The sequence below is a fragment of the Myotis lucifugus genome, unplaced genomic scaffold (assembly GCF_000147115.1).
Source record: "Myotis lucifugus unplaced genomic scaffold, Myoluc2.0 scaffold_110, whole genome shotgun sequence".
Classification (NCBI taxonomy): domain Eukaryota; kingdom Metazoa; phylum Chordata; class Mammalia; order Chiroptera; family Vespertilionidae; genus Myotis; species Myotis lucifugus.
Window position 1 is genome coordinate 1,736,902 of NW_005871158.1, and position 15,751 is coordinate 1,752,652.

Genomic DNA, 15,751 nt, shown 5'->3' on the forward strand with positions numbered 1-15,751 from the left:
TATTAGGCATTTTTGAAAAATGAAAATAAATTACAAGTACTTTTCCCTTATCTAGTACACCCCAAGGATCAAGAAACCCTTGAATGATCCAGTTAGTCCAACTTCCTAATTTCACATATTATTAAGGTATGTTAATAAAGTAACCTGCTAAGTAGAAACAATTTAAATCAAATGAAACACAACCTCAAGTGGGCTATTCCCACCAGTGATTAGAATAAGAAATGCTTCACACTATACACATTATAATTTTAAGTCTTTTTTTATTTAGAGATTTTTCTGGTAAGGAGATATACCATAGGAAAGCAATTTCACTGGCAGTGAGGTATGTATATACTCTACCAAAATACTCCTTATTTAATGTTTTAAACTTTATTTACATACGAAGAAAAGTATCAATGCATATCCTTGTTTCAACTATAGTATTAGCCATACTACGTGAAATAAAATGAAATGGTGCTTGCATATAAAAACTGTCATTTGTAAAGGAAATCTGACTTCAGATTAAAAGAACTAATTTGTTTTTGGAAAAGTTGAAAGGAAGAATCACAATTTCATGACCAAGACATCTGCACCATATTTTCCATTCCTCACAGCACATTTATTTCAGTAATTCCGTTATGTCGGTTCTTAGCATAGCATAGTGTTACACGATTTTCGTACATATAATCACATCCAAAACAAGTTCTAAAATTTAAATTGTAAACATTCTCATCATATGTAGAAATATTTCAATTGGTATATTAAGTTTTGCTACTGATCAATTTTGGAAGAGAATATAAATGAGAAAGCCTATTCTAAATTGTGTAGTGAGCATCATTTATTAATTACATTTCTACAATGTTAAATAAAGAGGCAAACCTGTCCTGTAAGCATGTCAAATTTTAGGTAAAACATTAAAAAGAAACAAATCTGTTAACAAAAGGATGCCTTGCAATAAAGAACATTAGATTTTAAAATCTATTATGATACAAAAAATGTAAAGGGTAAATAGCATCTTTGTTGACAAAGTAGGAGGTAGCATGGATGCACCACTTTATTGTCTGAGAAATGCAACTGGAGTAAAGAATATTTCCTTACCACAAATAATTTCCAGGACTATGTACATATTTCTTTTAGAAATACTTGTTTAAACAAATCTCCCTCCACTTTTTAGTATAAAAAAAACCATTCCATGTGATTTTAAAAAAACACTTACACATTTAGATAGAATAGTACTCTGCCCTATATGAGTGAACAGTCTCAATCTATGAAGTACATGATATTTAATGCCCTAAGTTGAGTAAATTTAGTTAGCGGTTCCAGGTATTATACAAAACACTACATACAAACAAAATATAATATCTTATTTTTCAATGCAAGTCTTGTGGGGAATAAACAGAACCTTGATTCTGGTAACACTGCAGAAAACATAACTTTCCAATAAATCTGTCTTTAAATATCCATGTGCAACAGTTTATTAATGACTGCTTACATGTACTGATCTTTTACTGAATGAATACAGTTAACTGACAAAATCCAGTAAACGTTGAAAACACATCTTCTGTCCTATATAAAATATATAGACCACTTACTGTTTGAAGCAATCTATTTGTTCTGATGTCACCATAATTCACTTTTCCCCTTTTTCCTGCTTTAGTATTTATAAATGGATAATTTAATGTGGCTTAAAAAAAAGACAAAAAATTTCAAATTTACACCCAATTCATATTTGCTATTTAAAAGGTTTCCTTGTTCTATGAAGCTGCTTCTGCCATTAGTAGAGAAAATGAAGTTTCTGTAATGGAAGCAGGCTTTTTAAACAGTGACGTGACTTCCACCATGCCAGCTCCAGTCCGGGGAAGGTTAGCGTTTACAATGTGTCGTTGTAAGTGCTTAATCCAGTCTTCCTGAACAGACAATGGTCCACGAAAGACTAGGCCACAAAACCTACAGAAGAAGTTAATGACAGTTGTCTTAACCTGACCAATTCCCTTTATTTAAAACCAATTCCCCAAAAATCAATACACGTAAGAAATAAACTTTACCATATATTGGAGAGAGTTCTTGACAATCGTTTCTGAATACATATAAAGTCAAAATGACTTAATACAATATCAAAGATGCCAATTCATGAATTGAACAGCTATAATAACTCCAATAATATTTATATAAATGGGAACATTATTAGGATAAAATTAAAGGTCTTAACACCTATATTTAAAACAACTATATTTCCAAAATGTATCTTCTTTTAAAAAGACCCTTATGCAATTCAGAATTCCTTAAACTGCATAACGGTGAGTATGGAAGGGAGATATGAATAACTGTATAGCTATACTTAGAAGTATATGTTCCCAATAAGCAGAAACTAAATGTGTCCCAAAACTAAAGACAATTTTTAAAAAATCAAAACAAATCAAATCAAATCAAACCAAAGCAAATAAATAAAACAACAAAAAAGCTACTTTTATAATTCACCATATCACAGAGCTTCTTGGCTAATATAAAAAAGTTGATCCGTTAGTTATTGAAGTACTACAGCATTTATGGACTGAGTTAAGATTTTAAGCTTGTCTCCAAAAGTTCATTTATAATTTACTTGTGGAGAATATACCTCTGCTACAAATTAAAAACCCCGAATAAAAGAGTTAATATACCTCAATCCAAAATCTGAACTAAGCAGATTTGGCAATATAAGCATGTACCTGCATCTGAGAATGTAAACCTCGTCAGCACCATGAGGTAATGTTAGCATTTTCTTCTTGCTTCCAGATCTTGACCTTGATTTCTTTTGCTTACAATCTAAGACTAAAAAAGGGAAGAAGAGAAAAACATTTTTTATATATTCCCAAATATACATAAATATACACATACAGATATACTTGTATTTCTAGAGGTCAGACCGTCTAAATCAAGTTAGAAATGTCTGCATTTCTTTGTATTCCCTAAAGCAGTGGTTCTCAACCTTCTGGCCCTTTAAATACAGTTCCTCATGTTGTGACCCAACCATAAAATTATTTTTGTTGCTACTTCATAACTGTAATGTTGCTACTGTTATGAATCGTAATGTAAATATCTGGTGTGCAGGATGGTCTTAGGTCGTGACCCCTGTGAAAGGGTCGTTCGACCGCCAAAGGGGTCGCGACCCACAGATTGAGAACCGCTGCCCTAAAGCATGCACTAATTTGCAGCTGTTTCTCTAATAGCAGTAACATTATCTACATACATTCTTCCTGTACTGCTTTTTAAAATAATGCTTTACTATACCAAAATGAGAAAATGTAACTAAATAACTTGAAGTTACTATGTTGGTCAATTTTTACAATAATGGTATTTCTCTGATGATCATACATCCATTTTAACATCTGGTTAAATCTTCCTTCCAGGAAAATTATAACTTTTTATTTAAGTTTGTACTACTTCATTAAGATCTTACAAGCTTTAAAAACTTAGTAAGGGAACATCAACAATGTAATATAAGTTTCAATGAAAATTTTATAGTAATTCACTTTGAATTCTATTATAATAAATAGTGCTCAAAATTGTATGATGACCCTACATTGAAAGGGTATAAAAAAAAAAAGCTTGTCATTTTTAAGTAAGTTTGCAAATGGACCAGAAGTTTAATGTTAACTATTCCTTACATGCTTTCATTTTATGTTTTCTTCCACAGCTACTTAAAAATGTAATTAAAAGGAAAAAAAACAAGATTTTTATATTAAAGCTGATCAAAATTTTAGTGATAATTGTTCTTGAAAAATTTTTATTGCTTTTCCTTCAATCAGTTATTCCACAAAATCTAATTTAATAAAGGAAAAAGATATTTTTAGAGGTAGGAATAGACAGGAAATAATATTTTATTGGTCTTTGAATACAACTACAGACAAAGGGATGAGAGTACTACAGGATCTGCTGGTCAATTAGCAGGAAGAGAAGGTAAGAAAGTTATATTTAGGGATCCAAGGGGGAAGGAAACAAATGTAACAGAAGTGTTACACAAATGGCTTTTCTTCTCTTAACCTACTATGTGAAATCCCCTGGAAAAATTCTAGGTAAGAAAGAATAAGAACTGGCTATTCAATTATTCTGTAAAATGAGTTGTTCAAAGTCCAGATTCCAAAAGAACATACACTATTATTACAAAACCAGTAAACACACAATTCCTTACAGTAGTCAAGTGGCCAGTGCTAAGGAAAATGTCATAGAAAATTAGAAACCACAAGAAGCCTAAATCTCATTCAAGCCACTGGTTTATGCTTCCTGTCATCTGCCTCTTTAAAAGTAAAATCTAGAGCCCACAGTCTCTCTCTGCTTATCCTCAGAAGAAGAATCTCTTAAGTAAAGAATTATATACAGGAAGTCAAGTAAGTATTAAAGAATGGCTAATTCAAAGCTTCAACAAAAACCTGGAATAGAAAAATCGTAAGGTTCTCATTACTTATCTCAGTCAAGAGCCTGGCACATAATAGGAACTCAACAAATACTTCTGAAGTAAAAAATAAAAGAAAACCCAGTAATTTAACCTCTGACATTTAGAGCATATAAATGGAAATTTGTTCTATCAGCATGTAATGTAGGTAACATTCATGTAGAACACCTCTGCATCATTTAAGTGAATATGTTGCTAACGTCACACTTAAATTCTTCACTGATCAGTCTAGCTTATGTATAGAAGCTAGGTTCTTCACAACTAGTAGGGAGAGTGAGGTATTATGTACTTTGTAATCAGCACCTTCTTTTTCCTAGTTGCACTGGTGAGCAATTTGAATTTAAATGAATTTTAAAGCAATGGATACACTAGAAGTAAAGATTTTAGGACACTCAAAAGCTAGATGTCAGCTACTCTTTCCCTATTTGTTAGGTAAACCACACACAATCCCTGTCTCTGTTACATAGAACAGAGCAGGTATTTGGTATATCATGAGATTACAGATAGAATCTTACTTTGATGAGCTTGCTGGTTGTCAAAATTGCCACTGTATTCAAATTCCCTTTAAAATGTAAATAAATTACTGTAGGATAGAAATAGAATACATTATAGCAATCCTTTAAAAAATTGTTCACAGAATGCTAATGCTAGGTATGTAAAACAAATTGAGGGAGAAGGGCACAAGGCGATGAGAAAGTATGCAAAATAATGTTTTATCAGTTACAAAGTATTCAAGTTACATTCGGATGCTGTGATACTTTTAAAATGGAACTGGACAGGTTTACTCTGAACTATAAAAATGTTTCTTGACTTTAACAGAGGAAAAAAGAATATTTCTGACTTTTGATGTTATATAAACTCTAAAAACCCTGAATTTTAGGCTGTTTATAAATGATCAGCTCTAAAACTTCAATGAGCATACCACAGGTTTTGTAGTAATTAATATCTGAAGGTGTTGTGACTTTGGAAAGCAGGACAACTCTACCCGTATACGATTATCTCCAGTATCGAGTTCCAAATAAGTTTAGAGAATCACATACACTCAGAATTCTTGGAAACTTGTCTGTAAAGTAAAGATATTAAAAACCTGGGACCTCTGGTAATTATACTTAAATATTTCAGTGTCTTAATATCTCCATTATCATTTTTAAATGTCTTACCCCTTGAAATGTCATTTATTTAGAAAGAAAACATAAATACATTTTGCAAGAACAACTTTTTGTAATACCAATATTCAACCTTTACCCTTGCAATACTGCCTAAAACCATTTAGAAAAATCTGTAAAAAATTTGAGTATTTAACATATTATTAATATGAACACAAAGGGAACAACCATATGTTATTCTCTATATGAAAAAGATTGATTTACACAGTATGTTCCATTAAATGAAAAAGATATGTACAAATATGTCTAGAACACAAATGTTCTAATTTAATAGATTTTTATTATATCTAGAGCAAAAAGCAGTTTCATTCTGGACTGTGTACCAGGAGTCACTAGAGCATTTTAAAAAAAGAACATCACTAACACTAGTTTTAGTATAACAGGGCTCATCAATATTTGTGATAAATAGCCAAAGGTTTAACAAAGTTGTGTACATTAACAATCTGCCAAATAGATAACTTTATACAAAGCCTTTATTTGCACTTGTTAGTGTCAAACTCCCTCCACCCCCCGCCACATACACATGCCATTTTCCTTTTGAAGAATTTTAAATCTAACATTGTTTTTGTACTTGAAATTTACAAAAAATACTAGATTGGTTTTAGAAAATCTTAATTTTCTTTTCCATGAGTATAACTGCTTCTTTAGAAAGGAACAAACTCAGTCACTCTAACATTCCTAAGGTTACTATTCAGGATGGCAGAAAATGTCTAAGTGATCAATTTTAACCAGAAGACTGTAAAAAAATAAAATTAAAATAAAATAATGCAGCCTGGCCAATATAGGTCAGTGGTTGAGCGTTGACCTATGAACCAGGAGGTCATGGTTTGATCCCTGGTCAGGGCACATGCCCAGGTTATCGGCTTGATTCTCAGTAGAGGGCATGCAGGAGGCAGCCAATCAATGATTCTTTCTCATCATTAATGTTTCTATATATCTTCCTCTCTGAAATCAATATATATATATTTATATATATATATTGCAGTTACCTCCTGATTTATAAAGGATTTAAACTGCTACTGGAAATATTTTACTTGTAAGAAGAATGAATCGAGCTGTACAGTCATATACAAAAAGTTTTAGGATATACCTTGTGGTAAATAGCTATTTTGATCAATAAGAATGAGAGGGAAATACAACAGACTTATAAACCCTCAAAAAAACACTATACTGCTATGCTACAAAATACAACATATGTGTCTAAAGCATTAAACTGGATCAGTGAAAAGCAAACCAATAAATAATACAGATACAAATTCAAGGCTGTTTTCTGAGATATTATTTTAGTTTTATACACAGAAGAAAAAGAATTTACTTTGGGCGGAGGAGGGAGGGGCTCCTGCCACCACTGCTGTGCTTGCCAGCTAGGAGCTCAGCTTCTGGCTGAGTGGCGCTCCCCTGTGGGAGTGCAATGACCACCAGGGGGAAGCTCCTGCGTTAAGCATCTGCCCCCTGGTGGTCAGTGCGCGTCATAGTGACCGGTTGTTCCACTGTCAGGCCAAAACCGGCTCTCCAACATCCCCCAAGGGGTCCCGGATTGCGAGAGGGCACAGGCCAGGCTGAGGGACCCTACCAGTGCACGATCAGGGCCAGGGAGGGACATGGGAGGGACCGCAGGAGGGCTCTAGGGCAGTGGTTGGCAAACTGCAGCCCCTTGAGTATGGCTCTTCCACAAAATACCACGTGCGGGCACGCACGTACAGTGCAATTGAAACTTTGTGGCCACACTCAAGTGGCCAAAGAGCCGCATGTGGCTCGCGAGCCACAGTTTGCCGACCACTGCTCTAGGGCATGTCCGGCCCGTCTCGCTCAGTCCCGATTGGCTGAACCCCAACAGCAAGCTAACCTACTGGTCAGAGCGTCTGCCCCCTGGTAGTTAGTGCATGTCAGAGCGACTGGTTGACTGTCTGCCCCCTGGTGGTCAGTCCATGTCATAGCGAGCGGTTGAGCGGCCTTAGCATATCATTAGCACGTTATGCTTTGATTGGTTGAACGGTCGACCGGACTCTTAGAATATTAGGCTTTTATTATATAGGATAGCTGTTTCAATAAATTTCATTTTCTTTTTAATTCACTACACAAATGACCTCAAAGAATGAGGATTCATTTTTTAAAAACATCTGTTGTAAAAAAGCACATCATAACTAAATTAATATTCACCACCGAATATTCTTACTTGCAATCATCCTCCCCTGTCCACTTAGTTAAAAGCCCCCATTTCATCTGTTTTGTTCCTAACTGTTGGCATCTCTGGGGTAAAGTGAAACTTAATATAACGGTCAGATTACATATATCTAAAATATGAGACAAAAAGTAGCCCTAGTTGAGAGAAGAAAATTTCTTCTTCATCTAATCAGCCTATATAAGCTGGGCAGGAAATAGCAGCTATGAATAGTAGTTTTTGAACACAGGGTGCTACATTTTCACTTTGCACTGGATCTGGCAAATTATGTAGGGAAAAAGTAGGGATAAAAATGACATAGATAGGTAAGCCATCATTCCACCACCATTAATAACCTGCTGGTGGAGGTGGTAGTGGCAGTGGTGAGGAGGAAAGAGGATGTATAGCCCCAAGGGGTACACAGTGTGATATGGACAAATAAACAAATCTACTTGGTGCCATTAATTATTCAAGGTTCATAAGTCCCAAATATACAAAAGACTGTGCAAATAGCATTTTCTTTCTCTCAGCCTCAACTGAAAAAGAAGCATGGGAAAAAAAGAAGCACGGATTTGGGGGGGAGGGCGCGTTAAGAAACATGTGAGTTTGTGTACCATAAGGATGGGGGTAGGAAAAGCCATTTGTTGAAAAGATAAATTCTTATTTCTTCAGTGTATACTTTTGTCTTTACATAAAGTGCCTAAAAGAGACATTTTGTGGGGTTCGGCACATAGGGTCCTACACTTCGTTTAATGCACTACTGTCACAGACTTGAAATTCTTAATTTTTGAACACAGGGTGCTACATTTTCACTTTTCACTGGATCTGGCAAATTATGTAGACAATTTTGGATACTGAGTATCCACCAACCTAAGTGAGAAAGGCAGCCAGCCCTTAGTTCCACTTCTTTTCTCGTTTTGTTGTTTTTGTTAACTATAGCAATGTATTTATTGGAAATGAACTAGACATTACATATACCTGATGAAGATGTAATAATGCATGAAGCATAACTGATGCAACATTTACAAAGTCACAAAAGAAAAGGAAATTCGTTTTCAAAAGAAATATTGTATCCAAGACACCTCAATCTCTGAACACCATAAACAACTCGCGATGTTGCCTCTGAACAAGCAGAATAAAACTTACTTTAAACTGATCAACCGAAAAGTTTCTTTGCCCAACTTGAAGATTCCTTGGCTAGCACCTGTATGTCACACACATCAGGTAATTTTCATCACCAGAGATTAACCAGATGATATTTTTCATATTCCTCATAGGGGAAAAAAATGTCTCCTACAAATAGAGACGTTTGAGGAAAATCGAAGCAACAAATCAGTTGGTGGCACCAACTGAAGGGGTACTAGAATCAGCATTTTGTAGAGGAAAACCAACAACTATTAAGAACAACTGTTAAATTCCACACTGTAGTCCATTAAAATTGTAAAAGACTTCCCTACTACCAACATCAATTCTTTATTTCTAGCTATATACTGCCATAATCAAACCAGTCATATTCCCAAAATGTACATAGTAAGCAGTTTATCTGGTTTATTGTTATGAAAAGCAATGTTCCCTTCCAATCATAATTAGGCATATATATAGATACACAATTAGTAACCTCAGAAGTATATTTTCGCCATTATTTTACCTTGACATTGTCCAAAAATTTTTCAATACCCTAATTTTCTTTCATTGATTTTTAGAGTTTGCATTCTCAATAACTAAATAAAATAAAATAAAATCACTAACCTAGAATCAAAGAGCAATCATGGTAAAGTAAATTAGATCCTGAATGGTTTAACATTTTACCTGGAATAGAATGAAATACAAAATATTTGAAAAGCAGAATTCCTTTGCCTTAACTATGAGGTTTATGGCTTAACAATATTAGTCTAGAAAAAACAGATAGCTTGAGGTTGTCCTATAACAGGGGTGGGCATCCTTTTTGTGAGTGTGTGCCAAAACCAGCAAAATCTCTGACTCAAAATTCTTCTGTGTGCCAACCCTAATTTTTTTGAGAACATGTTACGCCTACTTGATATCTCTTAAGGTGTACATATGTGAAGAACCTTGAAGAAATAATAAAATTCATTCGAGCGACAAAAACACAGTATATGATGATGAAAAATACATTTATTTTTTAATGGATACATGTACACTGATAGTCCGACAGAAAACTTTATGACTCCGTTTGATATTATCAGTGGGACTTTTGCTGCTGCATCACTGATGACAGAGATTTTACATCAGGTTTATATTTCGTGACTTTCAGAGATATGCACGAGCTACTACTTTCATCCATCAGGCTACTCCTATTACGAGACTTAACAAAATTCATCATGGAGAACAAAGATTCACAAGCATATGTGGATGAAACCAAAACACTGGTCGGATCTAGGAAGGCAGGGAGAGTTAAGGCAGAAGCACAGAAATTGCTCTTCCCTTCTCTCGTCAATCCATGTCTATGGTCTTTAAGGTAACTTGTTATGTAAAATTATTTATTTATCTAAGATGCACCTACCCTGAACTTATCTGAAAAATAAAAAAGTCGATATTAAGAAAAAAATTGTAAATGGAAGATTATAAGAGAGGGTTTTGCGTGCCAGCAAAAGTTACTGGCGTGCCATGTTTGGCATGTGTGCCAGGGGTTACCCACCCCTGTCCTATAAAGTAAGAGGTTGTAATAAGGGTAGCAACAGCCTCATATGCTTGGTTCAGAGAAAATTAAAGCAAATGAAGGCAAACCTTTATTTAAACTAGGGTCTCCCAGGGAGAAGAAAAAGTACATTCAATTTGTAGAAGCTTCTGTTAATTCAAAGTAGAGGGAATGACAAGTAAAAGAATATTTTGAGTAAGTATTTTTAAGATGTGAAGGGAAAAGTTAAACATAAATATGATACTTTATTTATCCTACATTTTTATAAACAGAGAATTGGAGGTAGACTAGTTTTTCTAGCTTGCCAGAAGCCAAAAGCTAACCATACCCAAGCTACAAGTTGATTAACTGGTCAGGATAATAAACGTATTACTTCTATGGTGACAAGTAAGAAAAAATATTTAAAAATTCTCAAGGTGGGTTGGACTTGCATGGTGTTTTATTGAGCACTTATCAATATCAAACATTTTTCTAAGACACATCTAAAATTGCCATAAATATTAAATACATAATGACAAATCTGCTTTAAATCACTTTTGTTTAGAATTACCTGAATATGTTAGGCAGGGTAGATAGCTGCTAAAGAAGGAGGAAGGGAACGGGGGGGGGGGGCAGTTTATCTCACGCACCGAACAAAGAAGTTAGCAGTCTTGGGAATTGCCAAGATAAAATCGCCATAATGTTCTCATAAATTCTGTGAAAAGCCACAACAATGTAAAAAGGCGACCTTCAAATCTAGTCTGTTGCCCAAGATATCTGGCAGGTGAACCTTGAAACCTATAGGGGAAGTATAAAACCCTTGAACCCTCCGCATGGACCACTCAGACTAGCTGAGTTGCCTGCTTGTGCTATATGCTAAGTGTATACTTAATAAATTTGCTTGTTTTGCTTTCTTAACAAATTTGCTTGCTTTGCTTCAACACTGCTTTCTGTCACTCGTCTGAATTCTCTCTCACAAGCGTGATAAGAGCCAGGCAGGGTGAGCCCCCTCCAATTGGGGCGACTCTCTGTTAACAAATATAATCACATTCCCTGCCTTCTAAAAGTCTCAGTATTTCCAAAATATCATTTCATATTTAGTAGGAGTAATTAAATAACTGTTCCTGATTACAAAATTAGTTAAGAAAGGAAAACTTACTTTAAAATGTCTGTTAAATTATCTTTAATACTAGTGGCCTGGTGCATGAAACTCGTGCACATTAAAAGGGAATTAATTAGGAGAAATATTTTAATATTGTTATTTGCCCTTTCTCTATAATAGAAGTGTCAGAGATGAAAGAAAATGTATATGAAAATCTCCCTCCTGTCAGAGTCTGGGGCGCACTGCGGGACCCAGAGTCAAGTCCTCGCCCACCCGCACGCCTCGAAATTGTGTGAGACCCAGACCCGGCTGGCCCCATCCCCTTCAAGCCCTGCAAGGTGGGGGGGTGCAGCCTCAGGTCCCCCGTCAAGTCCCACTGGGCGGAGGCGCAACCTCAGGTTCCCTAGCCCCGGTGCTGGGGCTTGGGGCACGGCCTCAGGGCCCCCAGCCTGGCCTCAGGTTCCCCGGCCCCGGCCCGAGGGTGTGATGACCATTTGCATATTAGCTCTTTATTATATAGGATAATCTAGGGCTCATAGCACTTACAAATATCACATAGATCTGATTTGGCTTTTTATAATTTTAAAGTACTTTACACATTCCAGCCAAAATTCAATCTATAATCAAACATGGTGCTGAACAGGTAGGTATCTTCTGTCTGAAGTAACTTCCAGCTAAGGTCACAATTAAACAGATGTTCTAAACATTGGATACCAAGAATTAACCTCATTCCTCAGACTGCAAACACAAGAAAGAAATAGTAACTCCTACTTTTCCACATCTTAGATAAGTGAGGGACCATCAGTCTCCACCAAGCCATCCTCTTGCTCTAACATCCACAAGAGAACAACTGTATATTATTTTATTATTTCCATAAAGTCACTTAAAGCAGATAACTTACTTAGAAGTTAGATCAGGCCAGGAAAATGTCTTGTTACTGTAAGGCTTAACTATATCTTTTCTTTTATCTTTTTTAAAAAATATATTTTATTGAGATTTTACAGAGAGGAAGGGAGAAGGATAGAGAGTTAGAAACATCGATGAGAGAGAAACATCGATCAGCTGCCTCCTGCACACCTCCTACTGGGGATGTGCCCACAACCAAGGTACGTGCCCTTGACTGGAATCGAACCTGGGACCTTTCAGTCCAAGGGCTGACAACCTATCCACTAAGCCAAACCAGTTAGGGCATATCTTTTCTTAAAAAATATTTTTTTTATTGATTTCAGAGAGGAAGGGAGAGGTTGAGTTAGAAACATCAAGGATGAAGAGAGAATCATTGATCAGTTGCATCCTGCATGCCCCCCACTGGGGTCTGAACCCGCAACCCACAACCCACAACCTGGGTATATCCCCTGACTGGGAATCAAACAATGAACTCCTGATTCATAGGTCGCTGCTCAACCACTGAGCCACACTGGCTGGGCAGGCCTAACTATATTTTAATCCAGATTATAAAAAACATTCAAAAAATTAATGTTAGAAATCATTTTTAAAAAAAGAATATAAATCATAGCAAACACAATACTACAGTTGAATATATAAAGATATTAGATATGTTAAAAGAATCCAAACACATAAAAATCTAGGTTAAGTCAATTGTTAAAAAAATGAAAACAAGATATAAAAAGCAAAACTCAAGAAATAATGGAACCAACAAGAATACTAGGGGACTAGTTAACACTTTATGGAAAATAAAAATGTTGGTCAAAAAAGATTATCAGTCAAATAGAATTCCTAAATTTTATAACCAATGACAAGTAAAACTAGGCATCATAGCCCTGACTGGTTTGGTTCAGTGGATAGAGCATCGGCCTGTGGACTGAACGGTCCCAGGTTCAATTCCAGTCGAGGGCATGTACCTCGGTTGCGGGCACATCCCAGTGGGGAGTATGCAGGAGGCAGCTGATCGATGTTTCTCTCTCATCGATGTTTCTAGCTCTCTATCCCTTTCCCTTCCTCTCTGTAAAAAATCAATAAAATATATTAAAAAAACAAACAAAAAAAACTAGGCATCATAAAATATTAATACATGCCACCATGGTACAAATCTTAGGCTCCATTCAACTGAAAACAAACTTACTGATTCAGTAAGTGTGATGATTTGCTTTGTTATGATGGACAGGCTGATGAGGCATTGTTGATAAATGAACCCCTGTGAGGCCATGAAGCCTACCCTTCTGTTACCAGATATCATGGTAGCTGATGAATTAACTTGTTACTGGTATATTCATCCTCCCAGTAACAAGATTTAAAACTTTGAGCATTTCTTTCTTCTTATTCTTCTACCTCTAATTAATCTGCCAAATTTTGCTTACTTTTACTTTCACATCATCCAGACATCTATTATGCCTCCTTTACATTCTTATTGTCATTGTCCTGGTTCAGATCACTAATGTAACCTCACCTACAATTTCTTCACTTCCCCACCAAATCCTTTACCTTTTTATAAATTAAAAAAAAATTGTTTAAAAGTAAAATCTTTAAAAAACAAAAACCAAACATCTTTATTGGCCCCTGACAAAATTAATTCCAACACCATAGATTAGCATTCTAACTTTCTATGCTATGTCCTTGACCTGTCTACCTCTATTCCTTTATCTCCTGCTTCCTAGTATTTTCAATGAACTTCCCACATTGTCCCAAGCTGTTCCCTCCCACAAGTATGCTCCTTCCCTACCCCAAACCCCCATTTCCATTTCAATCAGTGACCCTTCAGGGTCTAAATCAAATGTGACTTCCAAAAGCCTTGCTGGGTCCTAGTCTAGCTGAAAGTACCTTCCTCTCCCTCCAATCTTCCATAGTGTTTCATGCACATGTCTCCAATGGCAAAATTTGTTCTGTATGACAGTTATATATCTACTAGAGGCCCGGTGCACAAAAATTTGTGCACTCGGGGGGCGGGGGGGGGAGGTCCCTCAGCCCGGCCTGTGCCCTCTCACAGTCTGGGACCCCTCGGGGGATGACCATCTGCTGGCTGAGGCCTGCTCCCCAGGGGATTGGGCCTAAGCTGGCAATCAGACATCCCTCTGGCAGCCCGGCAGTCATCGGGGGATGTCCACTTGCCAGCGGGGAGCAGACCTAAGCTGCAGTCGGACATCCTTAGCGCTGCTGAGGAGGCAGGAGAGGCTCCCACCACCACCGCTGTACTGGCAGCCATCAGCCTGACTTGTGGCTGAGCAGAGCTCCTCCATGTGGGAGCTCACTGACCACCAGAGGACAACTCCTGCATTGAGCGTCTACCCCCTGGTGGTCAGTGTGTGTCATAGTGACCAGTGATTCCCAGTCTTTCTGCTGTTAGGGTCAGTTTGCATATTACCCTTTTACTATATAGGATAGAGGCCAGGTGCACGGGTGGGGGCTGGCTGGTTTGCCCTGAATGGTGTCCCGGATCAGGGTGGGGGTCCTGCTTGGGTGCCTGGCCAGCCTGGGTGAGGGGCTGATGGCTGTTTTCAGGCTGCCCGCACCCCCTTCAGGGTGGGGGTCCCCACTTGGGTGCCTGGCCAGCCTGGACGAGGGGCTGAGGGCTGTTTTCAGGTGGGCCAAGCCTGCAACTGAAGCTCCCAGTCTCTCTTTTTTTATTTATTTTTTTATTCTGGGATTTATTTACCTTCTGTAATTGAAACTTTGTTGCGGCTCCAGCTCTGAGGCCGGCTGGCTGAAAGCAGGTATCTGGGGTTTGTTTAGCTTCTATAATTGCAACATTGTTGCATCCGGAGCTCAGAGCTGGGCCGCGGCAGGCTGGGAATCTTGGCTTCCTCCATCACTGGAGCAAGCAAGCCTCCTGCTCGCTTCAGCTGCTTGGCTGCCGGCCGCCATCTTGGTTGGCAGTTAATTTGCATATCCTGCTGATTAGCCAATGGGAAGCGTAGCGAAGGTATGGTTAATTACCATGTTTGTCTATTATTAGATAGGATGTGCTTCTACTATGTTGTAAGATCCAATTTATCTCTGCACTACTTAGCACAATGCACATACCACAGTAAGAGCTGGAAAAAAAATCTCATCGAATAAGTGAATAAATCAGCCAGTCACTTTTTAGTACAGTGGGCAAATGGTCCAATTCTTGCTGGCATGATAAAACAATTGGTATCCAAAAGGTTGGCTCTAAATACTCTGATGATTAAATTATATCCAGTCTACTGTTTTACAAGGCAGAAATAAGAAAAACACTTTAGAAACATTACCATCAACATGGTTAGGACAAAATCAAGTTTGACACTAGTCTTCTATTACCTGAAATATTTACTTAACTTGAACAATTCATTACCTTGCTCAT

The 15,751-nt window shown here is 37.0% G+C and overlaps 1 protein-coding gene across 1 annotated transcript in view; it reads right to left on the reverse strand.

Annotated features, from left to right (window-relative positions):
* Positions 1-243: 243 nt before the first annotated feature.
* ZNF644 (zinc finger protein 644) overlaps positions 244-15,751 on the reverse strand; it is a 125,391-nt gene continuing 109,883 nt past the window's right edge. Inside the window, exons 4-5 of the mRNA XM_014459577.2 lie at positions 2,685-2,787; positions 244-1,926 (exon numbers count right to left, since the gene is read on the reverse strand). Of these exons, the coding sequence (XP_014315063.1) occupies positions 1,734-1,926; positions 2,685-2,787 (296 nt within the window). The 3' untranslated portion in view covers positions 244-1,733. The remainder of the gene's footprint in view (positions 1,927-2,684; positions 2,788-15,751) is intronic.